General features: G+C 35.0%; 4 protein-coding genes across 6 annotated transcripts; all 4 read right to left on the reverse strand.

Annotated features, from left to right (window-relative positions):
* Positions 1–367: 367 nt before the first annotated feature.
* Positions 368–1,013, reverse strand: LOC111402565. Its single transcript, XM_023030947.1, has 2 exons — positions 703–1,013; positions 368–635 (listed from the first exon to the last, which is right to left on the reverse strand). Exons 1-2 carry the CDS (start codon positions 1,011–1,013, stop codon positions 368–370), a joined length of 579 nt encoding a protein of 192 aa, XP_022886715.1.
* Positions 1,014–1,049: 36 nt separating this feature from the next.
* LOC111402566 lies at positions 1,050–1,773 on the reverse strand. Its single transcript, XM_023030948.1, has 4 exons — positions 1,719–1,773; positions 1,355–1,641; positions 1,149–1,298; positions 1,050–1,070 (listed from the first exon to the last, which is right to left on the reverse strand). Exons 1-4 carry the CDS (start codon positions 1,771–1,773, stop codon positions 1,050–1,052), a joined length of 513 nt encoding a protein of 170 aa, XP_022886716.1.
* A 718-nt stretch (positions 1,774–2,491) lies between these two features.
* Positions 2,492–4,181, reverse strand: LOC111400762 (pentatricopeptide repeat-containing protein At5g66520-like). Its single transcript, XM_023028150.1, has one exon. It carries the CDS (start codon positions 4,010–4,012, stop codon positions 2,603–2,605), a length of 1,410 nt encoding a protein of 469 aa, XP_022883918.1. The 5' UTR covers positions 4,013–4,181; the 3' UTR covers positions 2,492–2,602.
* A 155-nt stretch (positions 4,182–4,336) lies between these two features.
* Positions 4,337–5,998, reverse strand: LOC111400763 (F-box/kelch-repeat protein At3g27150). 3 transcript variants are annotated; one of them, XM_023028153.1, is made up of 2 exons: positions 5,844–5,998; positions 4,337–5,642 (listed from the first exon to the last, which is right to left on the reverse strand). In XM_023028153.1, exon 2 carries the CDS (start codon positions 5,600–5,602, stop codon positions 4,484–4,486), a length of 1,119 nt encoding a protein of 372 aa, XP_022883921.1. In that variant the 5' UTR covers positions 5,603–5,642; positions 5,844–5,998; the 3' UTR covers positions 4,337–4,483. The 3 variants fall into 3 exon arrangements, with proteins under 3 accessions (XP_022883921.1, XP_022883920.1, XP_022883919.1); XM_023028152.1 differs by having other exon boundaries at positions 4,337–5,682; XM_023028151.1 differs by lacking the exon at positions 5,844–5,998 and adding an exon at positions 5,716–5,824.
* Positions 5,999–20,809: the final 14,811 nt, after the last annotated feature.

A 20,809-nucleotide genomic window follows, 5' to 3' on the forward strand; every position in this document is an offset into this window, starting at 1 on the left:
ATAACAGATATTCGAGATGATCTAGCTAAATAACATTGTGTATCCACGTTCAAAATCCAGTTCTTTATACAGGTCATGCCTATGTTTTTGTTAATATGAGCACCCTCATGGGAAAATCTCATCTCGTTCAGATTGACATTTTATACTTTTTCCTGCTAACTAATTTATTTCGTGATAGAAGTTATCTTTGCTTTCTTTTTTAAGTTCTCTTTCTATCAAAATATGCTAATTGTTATTTGGCTGGGCAAAATAAGCTAATTGGCATTTAAGCATATGAAACGTTTTCATTTTTATGGAAGCATCTCCATTTCACATGTAATTGAGAACAAATTAGAGTCAATTTCTTTGGAAATTGAATGCGCAATTCTTATTGAACTTGGTTTCTAAATAGTTCTGCAAGAGCGGTCATAGTAACTAGCTCATTTGTAGAAGGGCTACATGAAAAGGCAAATAGAAATATTAGCTGCAGATTGGATTTGTGCCCATGAGAAGCACTTAGAATTACACCATCAATGACTGGACCACAAAACAAGCCATCTTCCCATTGTGTAGTCTTATAGCTGAGAAAGGTAATTGGTGTTGGACTTGGCTCTCCCTTGAATGTCATTGAATATTTCTTGGCTGCTCCGGTCCCACTGCTCTGTAGTGAAAAATTCTGAGCCGATGATCCTGCCACAACCCCTGGTCCCCTACTATGATTACCCAAGAGCACGAGTCATTGGCATCTCCCAGCATGAATTCCAAGTTATAATTAGAATCCTCTGAAATTCGTTTTGCTGTTTGTATTCCAAGACTCCCGAAACAATCTCGATAGCAGCATTGCCTTCTGGATCGAAGAAGTTTTTGGAGTTTATGTATTTAACATTTCCCATTGTGGTCCATTGCTGTAGAGCGGATTTTACAAGACTTGGGTCGGAAACTAGTAAAACTCCCTCCCCAGGAGAACCCAGGAATGCAGGTCCAGATTCAAATCCACCATTAGGAAGTAGATTATCTGTTTTAACTTTTAACATGCGTTTTTTTTTTCCATCAAACAAGCAAGTTATTAGTTATCCTTTCATTAAATTAGGCTAGAGATGATTAAAGTGAAAAATGTTACATGCAGAAAAAAGAGTATTAAGTATATAAATATAAAATAAAGATCTTACCGCTGTTTTGAGTAGACGATCCTGCCGACATGCAGAATTGGGATCTGCATCTGTAGCTTGACTTCGGAGTATTAAGCTTATATGTTCTCCATCTCTCCAGCTTCCCAACCGGTGACCATAAACTTCCCACGGCCACGTTACTTTACTGTACTTTTGTGTCAAAAAAATTCCATGGAACTATCAGGTGCTGAAACCACAAGGCTTACATTAGCCTTACGGTTCTGACCAGCCAGAGAGCCAAAGTGAAAGTAAGCAGGTATTGCATTACATCCCATTTGCAGTAAAGTTTGGTTGATCTTCCCATCTTGACCAAACATTATAGCGCGCACATTCCAGGTTAGAGATGCATTGCCTTCTGCTCTTACATACCGGACTTCACCTTGGAATGTCCATCCTGGGATAGTGCTTTTTTCATTCAACAAAATAAATGGGGAAGTGGAGTTTGTGGGCAAGTTTGTTATTGGGAATTCGAAATCTGGATTCTGGAAAATATCTGCAATGAAACGAATCAATTTTGGTGATTTGATTTAGCAGAATAATTGTAAGATTCAAGAAAAATTGCTTGTGCACCTGCAGATGCAATCAACCAGAAGTTACAGGTGATGAAAATTACTGCCAGCTTCATCTCAGGTTGCTGCTGAGTTTGTAGATTGGGTTTATGTCAAAATGTCAGTTAAAGGCTGGTTGCAGACTATAAATGAGTTGAGCTCCAAAAAATTTAACAAGATATAGAAAGTACTTGGATCTTTCGCTGATTAGTTGCACACTAATGATCCCCTAGCAATATTAGATTAAAGTCAGTGGGTTGATTTTGGAATAAAACACATGCCAGTCGTTTGATGTTGATCATCAAGGGCTCCAAAATTGAAAATAAATAAATAAATAAATAATTTATGATTTTAAAAAGCAACAAGAAACGAGTTGTTGGGAAGTTGCCTCTAAAAGAACCAAAATAGATATTAAAAAAAAAAAAAAAAAAAGGGAAAAAAAGGGACTAATTTTTCCTAAAAGGAAAGACATTGGGATGAGTTAATTAGTTGCTGCGACATGGTCTGTTCCTTTTTGTAACTGAAGGCTGCATAGCCTGCCTTAGTTCAGCTGAAATTGGAAAGAGTGTTTTTTGAAAGGAAAATTTGTTAGTTTAGTATCCTAATTTTTTCTTGTTTGTGCAAAAGAGTAGTAAAGGTTTGGTAATACTTTTAGCACAACAGTTCAGAAATTTTACTCTTCTCTTTATACCATGTAGCACTAATGTAAAAACTCTCAATTCTTATTTGCTTCCTTCCTTTGAAAGAAGAAAGATCTCAGTGTTTGATGATATGTTTAAATTTGCATAACATAAATTCTCTAAAAAATATTTGATGTTTAGCACTAAATAGTATAATTGACAAAATGGTTACAATCTAATTTATGATATCTCATCAAACGTGCAACGACTGTTCAAGATTACAAAATCACATACCACCGTCCACCAAGCTCAACCCCGGTGTCTTCTTCAAACTCCCTTCTTTCATCACATTCCTCCTTTGTGACACATCCTCCCATCTTCCAGCCTCGGCATACATATTGGACAAAACAACATATGCTCCGTGATAATCAGGATCCAAAACAATAATTTCCTTTGCCACTCGTTCAGCAACCTCAATATTTCCATACTTCTTACAGGCACTTAACAATGCTCCCCAAATCACCACATCAGCCTTCTGAACCATTCCCTTTATCAGCTCTTCAGCCTCCACCAGCCGCCCAGCTCTTCCAAGCAGGTCAACCATGCATCCATAATGCTCTAGCTTGGGATCAATACCATAAACCTTCTTCATTGTATAAAAGATTCGGTAACCATAATCAAACATCCCAGCATGGCAGCACACCGATAGAACTCCGACAAGAGTGATATCGTTAGGCATCATTCTTTGTTTGTCTAGCGTTTTAAAGAATTCTAGTGCTTCATTCGCATGTCCATGGACAGCCAGCCCACAAATCATTGCATTCCAGGTTGCAATATTTTTCTCTTTCAGACTATGAAAACACTGTTTTGCTTCGGGGATTGCTCCATTCTTTGCATACATATTCACCAATGCAGTCCCAAGAATCACTCCTAATTCAATCCCTCTCTCTTCCATATACTCATGTATTTTCTTTCCTAAATCCAAACGCCCTGACTGAGCGCAAGCTGATAACACTGAAGATAAAGTTACTCCATTAGGCTCATATCCGTTAGAAATCATATCATCAAACAGCTTTATTGCTTCATCAGCAAAATCATTCTGAGCATACCCACATATCATCGTCGTCCAAATGGTCAAGTTCGTCTCAGAAGCTTCATCAAACACTTTCCGTGCATTCTCCAAGCCAAACGAAACTGAGTACCCTCTTATCAAACTATTAACAATATGCAAATCTAACTCCAGCCCATATTTCAACACATGGGCATGCACTTGTTTACAAGTTTTAATAGAAATTAGATTAGAGCAAGCCTTGAGAGCAAAAGGGAATGTGTGTTTCCCAGGAGTTACACCGAACCTTCGCATATCATTGTAGAGAAGCAGAGCTTCTTGAGGATTTGGGCTACTGGCTTGAGCTCTTATGATTGTGTTCCACATGAATGAATTGGGTTCTGGGGTGCTCTTGAAGAGTTTGAGAGCGTAATTGAGATCCCCGGAATCCGCCAGAGCACAAAAGTTTAGTAACCGGCTGGCGGCGTAGGTGTCATGAATGCGGGAGGTGGTGATCATTTGGCAGTGGATTTGTTTGAGCTGGGCCATTGATATGCATCCGTCCGCTAGCAGAGAAAGATTGGCAGGCTTTGCTAATGTTATTGAGAAAGCTAGTTTGCCGATTGAGGGTGGTTTTGGTGGGATCATTTAGCCTGGACATTGATCTTATTATTGGATTGAAATGAATTTTGTCATATAAGTAGGAAACCCTCCAACAATATCCAAGTATGCACTCCTACTTTTATTGTTTTTGCCTTTGGTACTCTTATCGTTAATTATTTGAAACGTTGTGGATGAAAAAGTTCTTCGTCCCTTTCCAGTTTACGAAGAAGTAAGGTGAGCACGAGAGAAGCCTTTCTGTGGCATCGTCACCGTACAATTTAAACTAACTATAGTGAAGAAAGTTCTCCAGTAAAACTACTGAATTGATTGATATAGATGACACTCTCGTGGTCATATCAAACAATCAAGGACCAGAAATACTTTGACAAGGTTAGATTCCTATTTTATTCAATATATACAGAAATGATATTCAGATTACACATACGGAAACAATCTTGTTTTCTTTAATATCATGATTAGGGATCCTGGTTCTTTAAGATTCCTTCCTCCCTCCTGTCAAGCTACCATTATTGAACAATTTAAAATAAAGTGACTCAGCCGAATTCTGCCACTGTCAACAGGTCTCCACTGGACTTCCCCCGTATTGGCATCTGGGCAGCAGGTATATATGGCCATGCCATTACCAGCAGAGGATGCTCCTACTACCAACAGTTGGTTTCCCAAAGACTTGAACGCAACACCCCAACCTCTGCTGCCATCAGTTCGTACTGGAACTGGCCCCAAATGCTTCCATTCATTCGTGTTCTTCAAGTACATCTTCAGCTGGTTTGAAGAAGCTTCGAGTGAGTATAACTCGTTATTTGCAACAGCAACAAGAGGAGGTGAATGGGCTAATTGTACAGGATCATCTTTCAACATGTCTGGTATGAGCTTCCATTTATTTGTAGTTTCATCAAAAAATTCACCACACGTTAGTTCTCCATGTTCATTTCGTCCTCCAATGACGTAAAATCTATTGTCCATGTAACATCCAGAGCAAAGTTTCCTCCTCCTCTTCATCCTTGGAAGTAGTTCCCACGATCCATCATTTTGATTATATTTTTCAGCAGAATCGTAGACTTCACTATTCGCTGCTGCCCCTACCCCACCGGCCACATAAGCAGAGGTGCCACAAGTTGCAGATGCAAACAAGCATCTTGGGCTAATCATAGATGGACCTTTGTACCATTTGTTCTTTGCCAATTCATATCTCCAAAGAACAAGACCATCTATCTCATTGCCTGAGACAAGAAGATGAGTCCCGGCACAAAGGGATTCTTTATCTCCCAATGAAAAACAAGAATCTGATGGTAAAATTGGGAGCTTCCTTCGAGACTTAAATTCTCGATCAAATGACCACCAACTGCTTTCCCCAATTGCCAACATGAAAACAGAAGATTCTTTAAATCCAATCTCCTTCCTAATCTTATAAAGCTCACCACTGTTTAAAAGAGCCAAACACCTCTTATTCACAAAGCTTAATTTCCAGTACTCTGACCTTGGAAATCTTGCAAAAACCAGGCTCTCTAACTCATAGCTTAGTGATGACAAATGAGAATAATCTGCATCCTGAGGTTCTTCACCATTAGAGTGATCTGATCTATCGGCATTCTCGCACATTCCAACCTTCTTCATACTATATCCCTGCTTTTCTTCTTCAGTTTCTCTTGGCGTGCTGCAAAAATTGATTCAACACCTTCAGCTCCAGTTTTCATCTAATAAAAAGAAAAGAAAAAAAAAATTCATACATCATGCATAATCCATATAAGTGAAATCTCAACATCAAAACCAAGTCCAAATCCTGGAATTATGAGTACAAATGTACCACATGTACAGATTGTGAATAGCGAAGAAGAATCAAGAAAGATAGGCGTACCAGGGAAGCCGAATAGGACATAAGGTTGTAGATACGTGTCTTCACTAATAACTCCTCATAAGTATAAATCGACAGAAAAGGGGCAGATGCAGGCATTAAGGTGCAAAGAGGGCCCCCTCTATTTGATCAAGGGATTTAAAACACGTATATGAAGGATTTTTCTTAAACAGTATTGCTATATATATATAAAATAAAAATCAAGAATTAATTAGTTAGTGTATAGTGAGATAATTATTAAAGGACGGTTGCCAAGGATAAACGGTTATTATAAAATTCGCTCCATCAACATCTATCCTACTCACTTCATACTTTTCTTTTTGCCTTTACTAATCAACCTAACCTTAACCATAATCCTAACCATATAAAGAGGAAGTCTTGGATAAGGCCTTCTTTATTTTTATTTTTTGTCAAAGATTATGTGTTATGCAATTTTATGTCATAAAAGTTCGTGCATAGAAAAGCCACAAACAAGTGGGATTGTACGAAACTTGACTTTTAAACCATCAGATTTTGAAGAGTATGTTAACTTTCTCGATCTCCACTAGTTTCTTTTCTAATTGGTTCACAGTTATGTAGCACTACCTGGCACGTTATGTTCCTTTATTCAAGAGACTCGGGGACCTAAACTGACCTTCTTTCGATGCTAATTTGTCATGGGAATTCCCATACATCTGTCACCAGAGTCGTGCTAGTAAATATAAAAGGTTGAACCCCAACCTTAAGGGTCCCCCACTACCCATCCCTAAAGTATCGTGAGAGAGGTTAATCGCAAAATGTGCCCCAACAAGTTAGAGAACAAGAGCTACCTGTACACTGGTACCCACAAAGAGTCCCAATTCATGTTTCAGGAATTTAACCCCCACACTGCGGCTTCCAGCAAGGCTGAGTATACCTCACCCTTATCATTTTCACCACTGAGATTTGCTTCGGGGGGCTGAGTCGTGCTAGTAAATATATTATAGTGAGATTGTGGACCAAGATTAAAATATTGTGATTTTTTAATTTTTAATTTTTATTTTTATGAATTCAAATAAAATTTATTGCATCCATACCAAAACTAATATCTCTTAAAGACAGTGGCATATGCACGTGATTAACTCGAACCCAGGAGCCAAATATTTTCCTTGAAGGACTTGAGTGCCGATTGAACCTAAACTTTAATATATTCCAATTTTAAGTTCATAACCCATTATTCATTTTTATCTTAATTTATGGTATGATTCATCAATCATTTTTTCTTCCTTTCTTTACTTCTATATTTGTGTCAAAAGTTCTCTTCTAAGAATCCATGGATTATACAATAAATTTTACATGCACTACCATCTTATCAGTGGCATATATAAATATTGCAAATATATAATATCTTATAGTAATATAGTATATTTGCTAAACATCTTAACAAATCGATGCAATGTTGAAATATATTATGCATAAACTTTCTTGAAAATGCTGCACTTTCTTTTATTAATTTCATGTCACGTGGTATCTTGTACGATAGGGAAAGTGAAATTAGATTATCATTAGTCATTATTCATCCTCTTCATAATTATTAATAAAATAAGACTAAAGGATTATATTCTACGAATGATATTAGAGCAAGGTGGTATAGGCTTTTTGCACAAGCATACATAAAGCCGTATCTTTTGCTTATTGTCAAGTTTTAGAATAACACTTGTCGCCTTAGGTATCAATAATAAAATATAACAAAAGTAGTTATATATAAATTGAGTTGCTTAATATAAATATTAACAATTAAATTAATACTTGCTTGCAATTATTCTGTAGTGTTGATGATCACCACCTAACGTGGCAATGGCATCAACATTGCCAATAAATACATTATCTGTTTCACTCTGTATAGAATGGTTAGTTGACGTGAGTTGGATAATGTAGCTGACAGTGAATGTAATATTTATCCATATACACTTGACCCTCCAGGAATGTACGGTAAAATTGAAGTTATAGCATGACCCTGTGCAAAAATGTCAATGAAATAGGGGTGTTAGCTACAATGCAAAGAAGATTTTAGATACTAGAAATAACTTCGTAACTACAAAAGGTTTAGGTGGAGAAATTGCATAACAAAGTTTTAAGATACACTTTCAAAAATAACAAATTTGTAACTTTTTTTCAAAAATCAAGTAGTCACGCATTTTGTGACCCCTAATAAAAGTTTTGTGACCTATAATTAATCAGGTTAAGATCACAATCACACACAATTTATAGTCACAGTCACATACCAATCACAAATTTAGTTGCAAATCATATGTTATTTAGGTTACATATTATTTATCAGAATGTCAGTCACAAAGACACAAATTGTGAGTTACAAGTACAAATTTTATCATAAATTATATATTTTTATGGGTTACGGTTTATTTATCAAACAGAATTCATCAAATTCACTGGTCATAATTATCCAATCACTGGTTACAATTTGCTCTTCATCTCCCCTACCTCACCTTACCCACGCATCATACTCCACCATAGTCCCTCACCATCGAAATCACTGTCGCCACCTCAAACCCACAACCTAGCACCTCCTCCTCCTCAAATTCACTGTCACCTCCATCACACCACCACTACTGCCATCACCATCACCTCCACTTCCAACTCTAGCCTACCATCTCCCTGCATTACAAATACACACATACATGCACAACCAAATGCATAAGCAGCGTTGCACCACCCAACTCGTTGACTGCAGTGCTAAACTAACCATTAACACAACGTTATCGTCATCTATAGGTCCCATCCACAAAGACCTGCATCTTCAACTCAGCCTCTATTACAAGCCTCCACATTCATCTTTTCCACCATCACTAAAAGCAGGGCACGGTCTGGTTCGATCTGATTTTGAAAGGAACCAAATCGAATCAAATACCAATGAAAATCTTAGAAATTGAACCATTGGTTTCGTATCCAACTATAGAACCGAACCAATCGATTCCAATTCGGTCCGGTTGATTCTTTGTATTTAAAAATTATAAAAATAAAGTATGAAACTACCCGTCAATTGAAAAAAGACAAAAATAAAGTATGAAACCATTTGTTATTATTTTAATCTAAATCAATTGAACAATGCAACAAACAAAAATTCAATCTAAAACTTAAGATCAACTCAAAAAGGCAAAAAAAATTATCAAACACAACATAAAAGGTAAAATCACGATTGAAAAATAGTTTCTAAGAAAATTCGTTTAACAATAACATGATTATCTTTAGTATTCCTCAAGGATCTTGATTTCTGATGGACAGTCACTTTGGAAACAACGAAAAATGTGAATTCTTATGAAATATTGAACTAAAGATATATTTTTCCTATTAGACTGCTTTACAACTATGAAGTTGTGAAGTATTTATAAAATTATTTAAACTTGAATTTTGATTACCCATTAAAGGAAAGAAGAAAATGCATATGGAAAATGAAATTTCAACGTGACATAATTTTGGGTTCGAGTGTTCAAAGGTCTAGTATATCTTGGTTCTCGATGCATCGTCCCAAATTGACCCATTTAGTAGAGGAATCGAAACCAAATCAACCGTTTCTATTTGGTTCGGTCCGATTGCACCCCTAACCATTACAATTCGAATTTATCCTTCATGCCGCTGCCTCTGCACACTACCCTAAACTTCTCCTCACAATGAAGTAAAATAGATTTAGGGCACGATTAAGAAAGGCAATTTCGAAGGCTATGGGCTCTACATGACTAGCGGTGGAGAGAAAAATGGAGTCGCAATTTTATGATGGAAAGAGAAATGGAGTCGTGGTGGAAAATCGAGCATCAATGGTGAGTAGGCAATTGGGGTGTAGTCGATAGTTAAGATAGGCATATTTGGAAGACGGTGGGGTTTCATACGACTGGAGGTGGAGATAGAAGTGAAATTGCAGTCTGCCGATGAAGAGAGAAGTGGAGGCATCAGGATGCTATCATTGGAATCACGAACAGGGGACGATAAGTTGTTGGTGATCAATGGTAGGTGCTGGAGACCAGTGATGGTTCGATGATAGTTGTAGAAGCAAGAGAGATATGTGTTTGAATGTAGACAGAGAAATAGACATTGTTTGAATGGGTAATTAGCACGAAATGTCCTTGTCTTTCAATGTTATTGTGTAAAATGTCCTTACACTTCATTTTTTGGCATTTCTACTCCTATTTACATATTTCATTGCAAAAAAAATGTTATTTTCATCCAATTTCTAAATATAAAATATAAAATAACAAATATACCCTTCTATTTAAATAAAACAAAAACAAAGAAAAATTAAAGAACGAATTACAATTGTGCTCCCAATTTTTTTTAAAAACTACAAGTGAATCCAAATAAATTATTAAAATAGTTATAAGCACAAAATGTTCATACCTTTCAATATTATTATGTAAAACATCTATATCTTTTATTTTTTTTTCGCATTTCATTTTTATTTTCACATTATATTGCGAAAATCATCATTTTCATCCATTTTTTCAATTAAAAATGTAAAAATGACGAATATACCTTCCTATTTAAACAAAATAAAAATAAAGAAAAGAAATAAAAGAACAATTGTAACTATATTCCCAAATTTTTCAAAAAAAAAAAAATACAAAGAAATTTTGAAGAAATAATTGAAATTTATTCTTTATTTTTCTTATTTAAATATGATTATATATTCGTCTTTTTATAGCTTTTAATTGAAAAAATGGATTAAATGATGATTTCAAGAATAAAATATAAAAAAATAAGGGTGAAAGTGTAAAAAAAGAAAGGTTTGAACGTTTTGCAGAATAAAATTGAAAGATATAGATTTTTGTGCTAATTACCCTTTTAATAATTTATTTCAACTCATTTGCATTTTTTTAAAAAAATTGGGAGCATAATTACAGCTTGTTCTTCAATTTTTCTTTTCTTTTCTTTTCTTTTTTGTTTTATTTAAATAGGAGAGTATATATGTCATTTTACATTTCTTTATTGAAAAATTGGATGAAAATGACTTTTTCTGCAATAAAAAAGTGAGAATAATGGTGAAAATGCCAAAAAATAAAAGGTAGAAATGTTTTGCAAAATAAAATTGAAAGGTAATGACGTTTTGTGCTGGACACCCTTGTTTGAAATATATAAAAAAGTATAGAGAGAACAAGATGTGTGCGCTTGATTTATGAAAAAAAAAATTTACACCTGATTATTGAAATGTAAAGTTAAAAAACAAGTGCAAGTAATTTTCTCAATTTGGGATGGTGTATTTTCTTCCAATGACAATGGAATAAGGTGGTCCAGATATTTAAATTCTAGTCTTTGGGCAATATAGGCCCATAATGAACCAGCCCAACTAGTCAAATAATTCGATCGAGCCCCTTAAACGTGACATGATCCGACCCCAAGTGAGTCTTACCACCCTATCCAGAGTCCAGATTGAAAACAAAAGAAAAAGAAAAAGGGAAACTTTTATATCTGAGAGATTAACTATGATCCATTTCAAAACAAAGAAACAAGATTTAAAATTTCAAAAATCAAATATTATTAAATTTATTTATGTAATAATTAATTAAATATATCAAGGTCACAAATCTATACAGTTTGGTCACTAATTATCAAATTTATTCGTCATAAATTATTTCTCAGTTACAAATCAAACATTTTATAGGTTACAATTTTTTCATTGGTCACAAATAAAAAAAAAAATTTATAGGTCACAATTTATTTATTAATCACAAAATTTATAAGCTACAACTTAAATTTTTAGGTCACATATTATTTATTAATAACAATTTATCAATCACATGCTATTTTTTTCGCAAGATATCCAATTTATTGATCATAATATCAAATAATTGGTCACAAATACTTTTAACCCCACCACCTACTCCACTCAGCCCCCAATCATAGTTATTAAACTCGACCCGATTGTTGGCCCCAAAAAATCATCGAGTCTCTGGGTTAATGGTCAAGAGAGTGATATATATATATATATATATATATATATACCCTTGCATTTTATTCCAAGCAACGTGCACATGTCATAATGGTCAAGAGAGTGATATTGCTTTCTTGACATCAAGGTTCGAATCCTTGCCATGCCATATTGAAGAAAAAAATTTGCACTACATTTTGACAACAACCGATTCAAACATGAACCGGTTTCGACTTTTGCTTAAACTCATCTGAACTGGACTGCTATTGAATGGTCCAACTGGTTCACTTGTTGGCTTAAACAATTAATGTGATCGAATTGGACCACTATCTGGTTCATCAATTTTCAATCCGAACCAATCGGTCCGATTCAATTTTAATAATTATGACCCCAATCCACCACGGTACCTTCCAAAAACAGTTCCACCTCACTATCACCATCACCTCCACCACTACAACTACCAATAAAAACCCAGCATCAATAATGCCGAACAAAACCACCATCACTGTTGTCCAAAAAATACCAACAAATCAGATCCACAAATGCTATCACTACCACCTTCTCCACCATTGCTAAAACCACTACTGTGATCATCACCACCACCTGAACAACCACCGCCATTAACCCACAAACAGCTACCAACAAACTACCCACATAAACCACCCACACATCAGAAAAAAGACCAATAAACCAATAGAGTCGCGCGCAATAGTGCAACATCGCTACTTGCATCACTGTGCACAGAAGGCACCGCACAGCACTTGCAATGAGCCATCGCTACTTGGTGATGGAGATAAGTCATTGGAGAGTTGCGCATTACCTTGGGTTATTCCAAAGTGATAAAGGAGAGGAGAGAATAAATAGAGAGGGAAGAGGAAAGTGATCAGTGTTCTACAGTGAAAATCGGGAAATTGGGTTGATGGTGATATAGTAGATGTTCGTATATCCCGAGCTTTGTTATCCTTGAGGACTTGAAAAGGCTTCATCTAGTCACTCTTTTGACATTGTGCTCGGGTTGACAGTGTGCTTGAGCAAAGGGATATGCCTAAGTATCACGTACCATGTGATGGCGACGATATACGCCAACTATCCTCGGGCATGAGCTTACCCCTTGGTCAAACCCACTGTAACTATACGTAACCTAGGATAACTCCTACGAATCTAAGACTCTAACCCTTTCCAAATACATCAACACTCGACTCCTACGAGAACTCTATCTCAAATATGTCACTATCAGGTTATGATTGGATTCACAATCTAGTACAAGTCCAATACCCTTTTCAAGTACAACTCATACGAACATGGATATTTGTCTAACTTAATCCTACTAGGAGTGCAGTACCTACCTTTTATAAATACATGCCTTCCATTCATTATTCAAGTATGTTTTCATTATTTTCAGTTCATAACTTCATGCATAAATTCTCTTTCTGACTTAAGCATCGAAAGAGCGACGAGAACACACCTCAACACCTTTGTTTCAAGTACTGAAAGATCTCACTCGTGTTCATTCTCAATCATCAAGCTCGAAAAATCAACAGGTACAATTTTTGTTAGCATCAAATGGGTTAATGGTGAGTGTAGGATATGTAGATTAAATTAACAAAAAATCTGATTGTACGTAATTTTCACAAAGAAAGAGGTGAAACACTAGTAGAACACACAACCTGCAATTATGGCTGCCTCATCCATACCCAACTTCTTCTCTTTTTTCTCATCCTCAAAACCACCATGTGCTACGACCAAAGCTCCGTCTTCCCAACTCCTCCTCTTCTCTTCCGCTGTCACCACCAAGGAAGATCGGTGGGCTCCACTAGACTCCTCAAATGAACTCCAAACAAACACATTATCCTTATTGTCCTGCTGCTCTTCTGATGTCATTTCCATCGTTTGCCCCCCTCGCGTACGCTAAGACCCTCTTCTTCCGATCGGCGTATAATGTCTAGGTTATCGTCGATGACAACGAGCCAGAGGAGAAGTTACTATGTCGATTCCAAAGGAAAGTTATGAGAGCCGGCATCATTCAGGAATGCAAGCACCGTCGCTTCTTCGAGAACAAGCAAGAGGAGAAGAAGCGCTAATCCTGTGAGGCTGCCAAGCGCAATCGTCACAGGTTCCACTTATTATCTCTCTCTTTCACTCTGCATCTTTAGAATTATGATAATTATGCACAAATTTGTGATCAATTACATGTTTCGGTTCAATTAGTTAAATATTAGTGAAACTTGATAAGAGTGTAAAATATAATATTTTCCCCTCTTAATTATTACATTGGTGTGATTATTTGATATCAAAATGTACTCATTATATTTATGCTTTGATTTAGTTGCATTTTGGTAGAAAATGTAAAATTTAGAAAAAAAAATAGAGAAAAAAAGACCAAAATGGAAGAAAATGAAAGTCTAGGAACCAAGTTACAAATAATCTAAAGATAAGACGGGCGATGGAATAATGATTCGAGAAAGCTAGAAGTCTATTGGGTGCAATTAGAAGTCAAAAGAAATTAAATATAACCATAATATTTTCACAAATCAAATTACAATAGCATAAGGATTTTCTAGATTTCCAGTCAGAGATTGAGATCAACTTTTAACCTAGTAAACGTTTGAATTTGGAAAGAGATATTTCTATAAAAATTGTAGCCCTTTGTGTTAGATTTCCAATGCACTTTTAATTTCCCCAATCGAATATCGGGAGAAAAAGTTATGGTCAAAATACTAAAAGTAGTCGCACAGAATATTCTACTCGAAAATTTAGTTTCCTTATTCGGTTCAACATCTTTTGGTAACAACTTGGCTCACGGTTTTAAGCCCTGGACTGGACAGAACACGCCTCTCTTCACAACCATAACAATTTTTTCTCATTTTGGGTTAAAGAATTCGATGGGGAACTAAATTCCTAGGTAAAGCTACGAAGGAACTCATTGAATTTGGCGAATTCACATCATGTATTCATGCAAATTGGTATTTTTATTGTCAAACACTTCTAGATCTAGACTTTCTTTTATGAATTTACTTTGGAATTGATTTAACTTTTACGAGATTCTTTATGGATTCAATCATATTTTTTCTATTGCGGAATTGAACTAATTGTTAAATTTCAATTTCAATCAACTTTATTGGTGGATTATTTACTGCCTTATGCGTTGTGCATATGATCGATTCTTAATTTTAGTCCAATAAACATGTGTGGGAATGGTTTACAAAAGTCTAGATCCTAGGATTACAATTGTAATTTGATTGATCTTCATTGTTAAATTTTTTTATTAGAAAGTTAGGATGAAAACCTCTAATTGAGCAAAAAGTCATGAATTATTGATGTTGATGATCCAATCCAATTGAAGGGATTCGGACGCTTCACTAATCTCGCATATTGATAATTAAATATCATTTCAATTGACAAATTATTTTCACATAATTCACGAAATCCTAGTTCGATAAATCCTTTAAACAATTCGTCCATCTCCCTGTGGAATCGACACCCCAAAATTGTGCTACAACTACCGCGTTATTCTTTGGGCGTAATCAAAACTTTAGTCAACATCTTCTATTTATGAATGTGTAGTTGGGCGATTGAATTTGCTACAATTTGATTCGTAGGCTCCAAATCCCATGTTGCTTCTTGCGTTGTTTGCTTAAGTTTTATTTCTTGAATTGTGGGGCTATTACCCTTTTGGTGTAGAAAATGTTGGAAAAAAATGGGTTGAGTGGCTAACTTTGGCACAAAATTTGAGTGGAATCCGATTGGTTATTTTGGAAGTTCAAGATTGATTTGTATTCTCCTCCGTAAGAACACCGAAATCATGTATTTACTTGCCAAAAATGACATTCAGGTGAATGAGAAATTGGAGCTCAAATTGTGCCAATTGAAAGGAATTTATGTTGTTGAAGTGAAACCATTTAAGGTTGTCCCACATAAGAATATTATGAAAGTAAATACCACCTTAAATAGGATTACACTTTGGAATGATGTGATCATGTGTAACATAGAGGCTCTCTCTACTGCGAGTGCGCAGGGTGGCAGATCGAACCGAAATAAACTTTGGACGTGGAAAGTGGCCTAAGAGCCAATGTTTTGTTAATTTTTTTTACCTCCAACTAACCATTTGAATTCCCAAACTACCTAAATTATAATATTCATTGTCATTATATAAGAGTTAATGAGATTCATGGTATTGAGCCTATATATATGCAACCCGATTTCTACTATTCCACACAAGGAGAGAAAATAAAAGAGAAGCAACACAGCACACACTCTCTCTGCATAATTTTACATAACACAGTTTTTGCATAAATTTTCATACAGTATATAGTCTCGTATCTATCGAAAAGTCGAGATGCTCAAATTATACTGTTCCTCCATTAATTCTAGGATATAGACGTTCGAATTAATTATCAAGCACCTACAGTGAGTGGACGAATTTGTTTTAAGAAAAATGTGTTCACATATGCTTCGGTTAAAATTTTTCTTGTTTTGGCTAATTAGTTTACTCGTTCTATTTTATTGAAATTTAAGCTACTGTATTTTGGCTAACTAGATTAATTTGTTTACTTTATTGTAATTTAATATGTCATATTTTGGGTAGTATCAAAGTTCACTACATATACGGTATATGCAAATTCAATATCTAAGTTGCATATACAGTAAGTTATTGCATATATGATAAGTTGCATAAACGGTATGCGTAAATTCAGTATGTTGCATATACCGTAAGTGTTAATCTAGTAAATGTCCATCTGATATTTGTTAATTCAGTATTCATCCACTAACATTTAGTCCAACAAATGAAAATCCCCTTTGGAGAAGATTGGGAAGTGAGATTTTTCTCATAAAAATGTAAACTTGGGTAGTGGTACTACCATTACAAAGATTCAACAAACCAATAACTGTACTATCTTCCAAGTAACGGATTAAAAAATAAGAAAGGAAATCCACACACCCGCCCCATAAATTCCTTTACTCTATGCTTTGTGAATCCTTATGTTCGATACGCCCAACTTGTCTGACTTGAGGATGCCCATAATTTCTCCGTCTCTTTCAAATCAGCTTGCTCTAGAATTTTTCAAGACAACCAGCATAGCCATCCAATCTGTTGCGACTACCCCTTCCTCTCCAAAGGATCTCCATTTTGCTTCATATCGGACATCCCAAGGCCCGTTTGTTTGTGTTGCTGCTGTTGAATCATAACTTTGTAATCCAATAAGTAAACATGTTTGCTTGAGTTTTCTCTACATTTTAAGACCCTGGAGGTAGATTGGAATGTATTGGAGGAATGAATGACTATTTGATTAGCCTTGTTGAAGTTTTATTTGCTGAATGACTGCAAATAGATATATTAGAAAGCTATCGTAGTCGTATACCTTGATAAAGTAATTCACTGATAATACTACTTTTAACACTGACGCCCTCAATCAAGGAACTCCAGTCAGGATGGACAAGAGATGCCCGGGAACAAGAAGAAAGAGGAGGAAGATATCTGGGATCTTCCTGAAGGCGACCTTCCCTATTGATCTTCTGTTTTAGCTCTCCATATTCTCTCATTAGAATACTGCTTTGTAATTGAAAGAGACTTAGTAAATGCAACTGCCAAGGAATTCTTTTGATTGTTGCATTTCTTTTGATGGACATAAGATATTTTCTGATTCAAAATGTAATTGAGGGTTTTTAGTATCATTTGAATGATTGACTGTATGTTTGAAGAGAGTTTCCCATAAATGAGAAAGCAGTATTAAATAGCAATGCATCATTATGCATAATTGAAGGTTGAAAGAAGTTTCAAACCTTAGATAGGGAAAACATTGTGAAAATAGAAAAGCATATATTACTAAATTCAAGTCTATTGTGGATATGACCAACTAATTGGGAGATGGAGGTTGCTACCAGGCGCACACTCCAATAGGAGGGCGCCGATGGACACCCTTATATACACATTGTGTACAACAAGAATATTTCTTGGGAGATGGCCTTCAAAATTAATTACTCTTGTACAATTGCAATTGGATTGCTTACTTCTTGAACGTATGAGGTGACGAAAAGTTTGGTCAACTCAGCATCACTATCACTATCCATCATACGTGTAATATATTCCCCACTATTTACATTCACATGGTATTAAAATATTTTTAAAAGTATAATAAAGAAGACAACAAATATTGTTAAAAACAAGGAGCGTTATTGGGACGCCACCGCCCCTAGTTGGTGACGGATGTTATATTTTTGGAGTGATTCTATTTAGCATCACTAGCGTTAAAACACTAGTTTAAGTGACGTTAACGTGACATTAAATGAGAAATACAATTAAATAAATTAGTTAATTTCATCCTTCATTTAGCCTAACACATAGCACTACTACGTAGACTAGTGTTACAGCACCGACGCTACTAAATAACATTATTCATATTTTTGTGGTTCTCCTGTCCTACTACAGTCAGTAGAATTGGAGCCTGGACGTCTATCAATTGTAATGGGGTTAGCCTCATTATTTGACATAATAGTCGTGATATAATACTTGCCATAGTTGATAACTTCCAAAATCACTTCTGTTTAAGCCCAAAAGTTGGGAACAATTAACATCTATTGTCCGGTTATATCTTCTTCTTCCGCTGCTTCTATTTTTTACTCAACCTTTTTACAAATATAAATCCAAAACTAATAGAATATATCCTCATAAACAATATAGATCCATGTTTGATAAGGATTAAAATTGAGGAAATTTCACAAAATGTTCATTTTCACCTAGTCATTTGCAAAAATGTCCACCATTGCAAAAATGTCTAATTTGGAAGAATTTAGACCAAAATGCCCTTATTAACAATTTATAAATCCACACTAAGACAAGAAAAAAGGACATTTTTTGCAATATTGTTATTGGCCAATAATATTCTGACACATAACCTATCATGTTTATTTCAAAAAGTATACATGTCAAGTCACAATAAATGCTATGTTTTTCATTGATTTAGAAATGTCGAGAACGATATTTTTAAATGTAGAGAAATGTCATATTCAAAATGAAATGTCATTCTAAACAAATGAAACAGTGTTCAAATGTCGAGAAACATTATTTTAATGTAACTTCTCATGGAAGTCACTTCTAAAAATTCACGACAAATTGATAAAAAAAATCAAACGAGAACGACATTTAAAATATCGAGAATATCATTTCAAAATATAGCTTTTCATTAAGGGTATAATAGACAAGTTGACACTAAATTCAAATAAATGGATTCTTTTTAACTCATACACTTAAAATTAGAAATTCTTAAAAATGTTTTAATTTTAATTTAAGTTAAAGTCACGATTAATTTTAACTATATATATTATGGAACTCACAAATTTTTAACCATACATTTCATCAATTTTTATTAAAATCTGATTTTAATTCCAACGCATGATGTGAACATTGGTTGCCATATGAAACTTTGTAAAATGGCCATTCCAGACTGAAAAGACAAATAGCCATTGACGGATTGAATTTGATATATGAAATCATTAATTCAAATTAATCAATTGTTGTTAATCATTGAAAATAAATATATATTATATACATGGACCTGTACCTGTACCTGTACCTGTATAGATTTGGATAAAATAATCGACCTATCAACTCCTTGAAAGGTCATTTTGTTTTGCATCGCTGGATCAGATGTCCACGTACAAGTTTCGCTCCAAAGAGTCCTCTGTTAAACCAGACTCCGATGCAAATTGTGACCACATACCACATGACACGTGAGAATAAATTCTGAAAACATTTATAGATCATTCATTCCCTTTAATATTATTGTGTAAAACATTTTTATTTTTTATTTTTTGACATTTCACCTCTTACTTTCACATTTCATTGCGAAAATCGTCATTTTTATCCAATTTTTTAATAAAAAAAAATATAAAATGACAAATATATACTCCTATTTAAATAAGGGAAAATTGCAGCAGAGACCCCAAACCTTTAAAACATTAACAGACTTTTTTCAAACCTTTAATTTGTTGCAACCGTCACCCCAAACATTTCAAAACGTTGCAGCGGAGGCCCTTTTGGATGAAATCTCTCTAATTTTCCATCAGTTGACTGATAAATTCAAATTTGACCATATTTTACTCATTTTTAAAAGGGTAGAATATTAATTTAATATTATCCCCACCCCCATTCTCTCTCTCTCTCTCAAGCTCACAAAATGGCGAAGTTTGTTACAAGCACGGAGCAATTGTATCAAGAGCTTGAAGTATTGACAGAGCTCGAGCAGAATCTGAGGTAAATGAAGGTTGGTGCTGATGTGGGCCAAGTGAATTTATTTGGGTTTCAACGCAAGGTAGTGTGGCAATGTTTGGAAATGAAGAATCTTCAGGAGCTTTTCCTTGGGTTAGAACATATGACTATGTTTTTCGGCTGCATTTGAGATCCCCATTTACTGTTATGAGATAATTAAGCATCTACATAGAACAAACCAAATCGGAAAATTTGAGGACCATAATCGTATGCAATTGTCAGTTTATACATCTGAAAACAAGTTGCATAAGTCATTTTCTATAGGGGTAGGTCACCATTTTGAGAAGAGGGGAGTCATTAGATTCTCTGAATTCAAAAATTAACAGCAACAAAAAATGGGTTTGCTAAAGCAGAGTCTAGTTGATGATATGGTGGTTTATGGGATAGGAAGAATTGGTTCTGACACTCTAGAAATGGTGCCGAAGCAGATCCAGCTGGTGGCACAACCTTCGGCGGCCAACATGGGTGTTGCAGGGTGAGGGTGGGGGTGGGATGAGAGGAAGAAGACCATGGGTCTTCTTTTTTAATTTCTTATTTCTTTCTTTTTTTAATTTTAATTTCTAACTTATTTTAATGTCATAAATGGAAAGTTACTATTCTACCCTTTCAAAAATATTAAAAATATGGTCAAATTCAAATTTATCAGTTAACTGACGGAAAATTAGAAAGATTTCATCCAAAAGGGCCTCCGCTGCAACGTTTCAAAAGGTTTTGAGTGACGGTTGCAACAAATTAAATGTTTGAGAAAAGTCTTAATGTTTTAAATGTTTGGAACCTCTACTGCAATTTTCCCTTTAAATAAAAACA

The sequence above is a fragment of the Olea europaea genome, chromosome 10 (assembly GCF_002742605.1).
Source record: "Olea europaea var. sylvestris chromosome 10, O_europaea_v1, whole genome shotgun sequence".
In the NCBI taxonomy this organism is placed as follows: Eukaryota; Viridiplantae; Streptophyta; class Magnoliopsida; order Lamiales; family Oleaceae; genus Olea; species Olea europaea.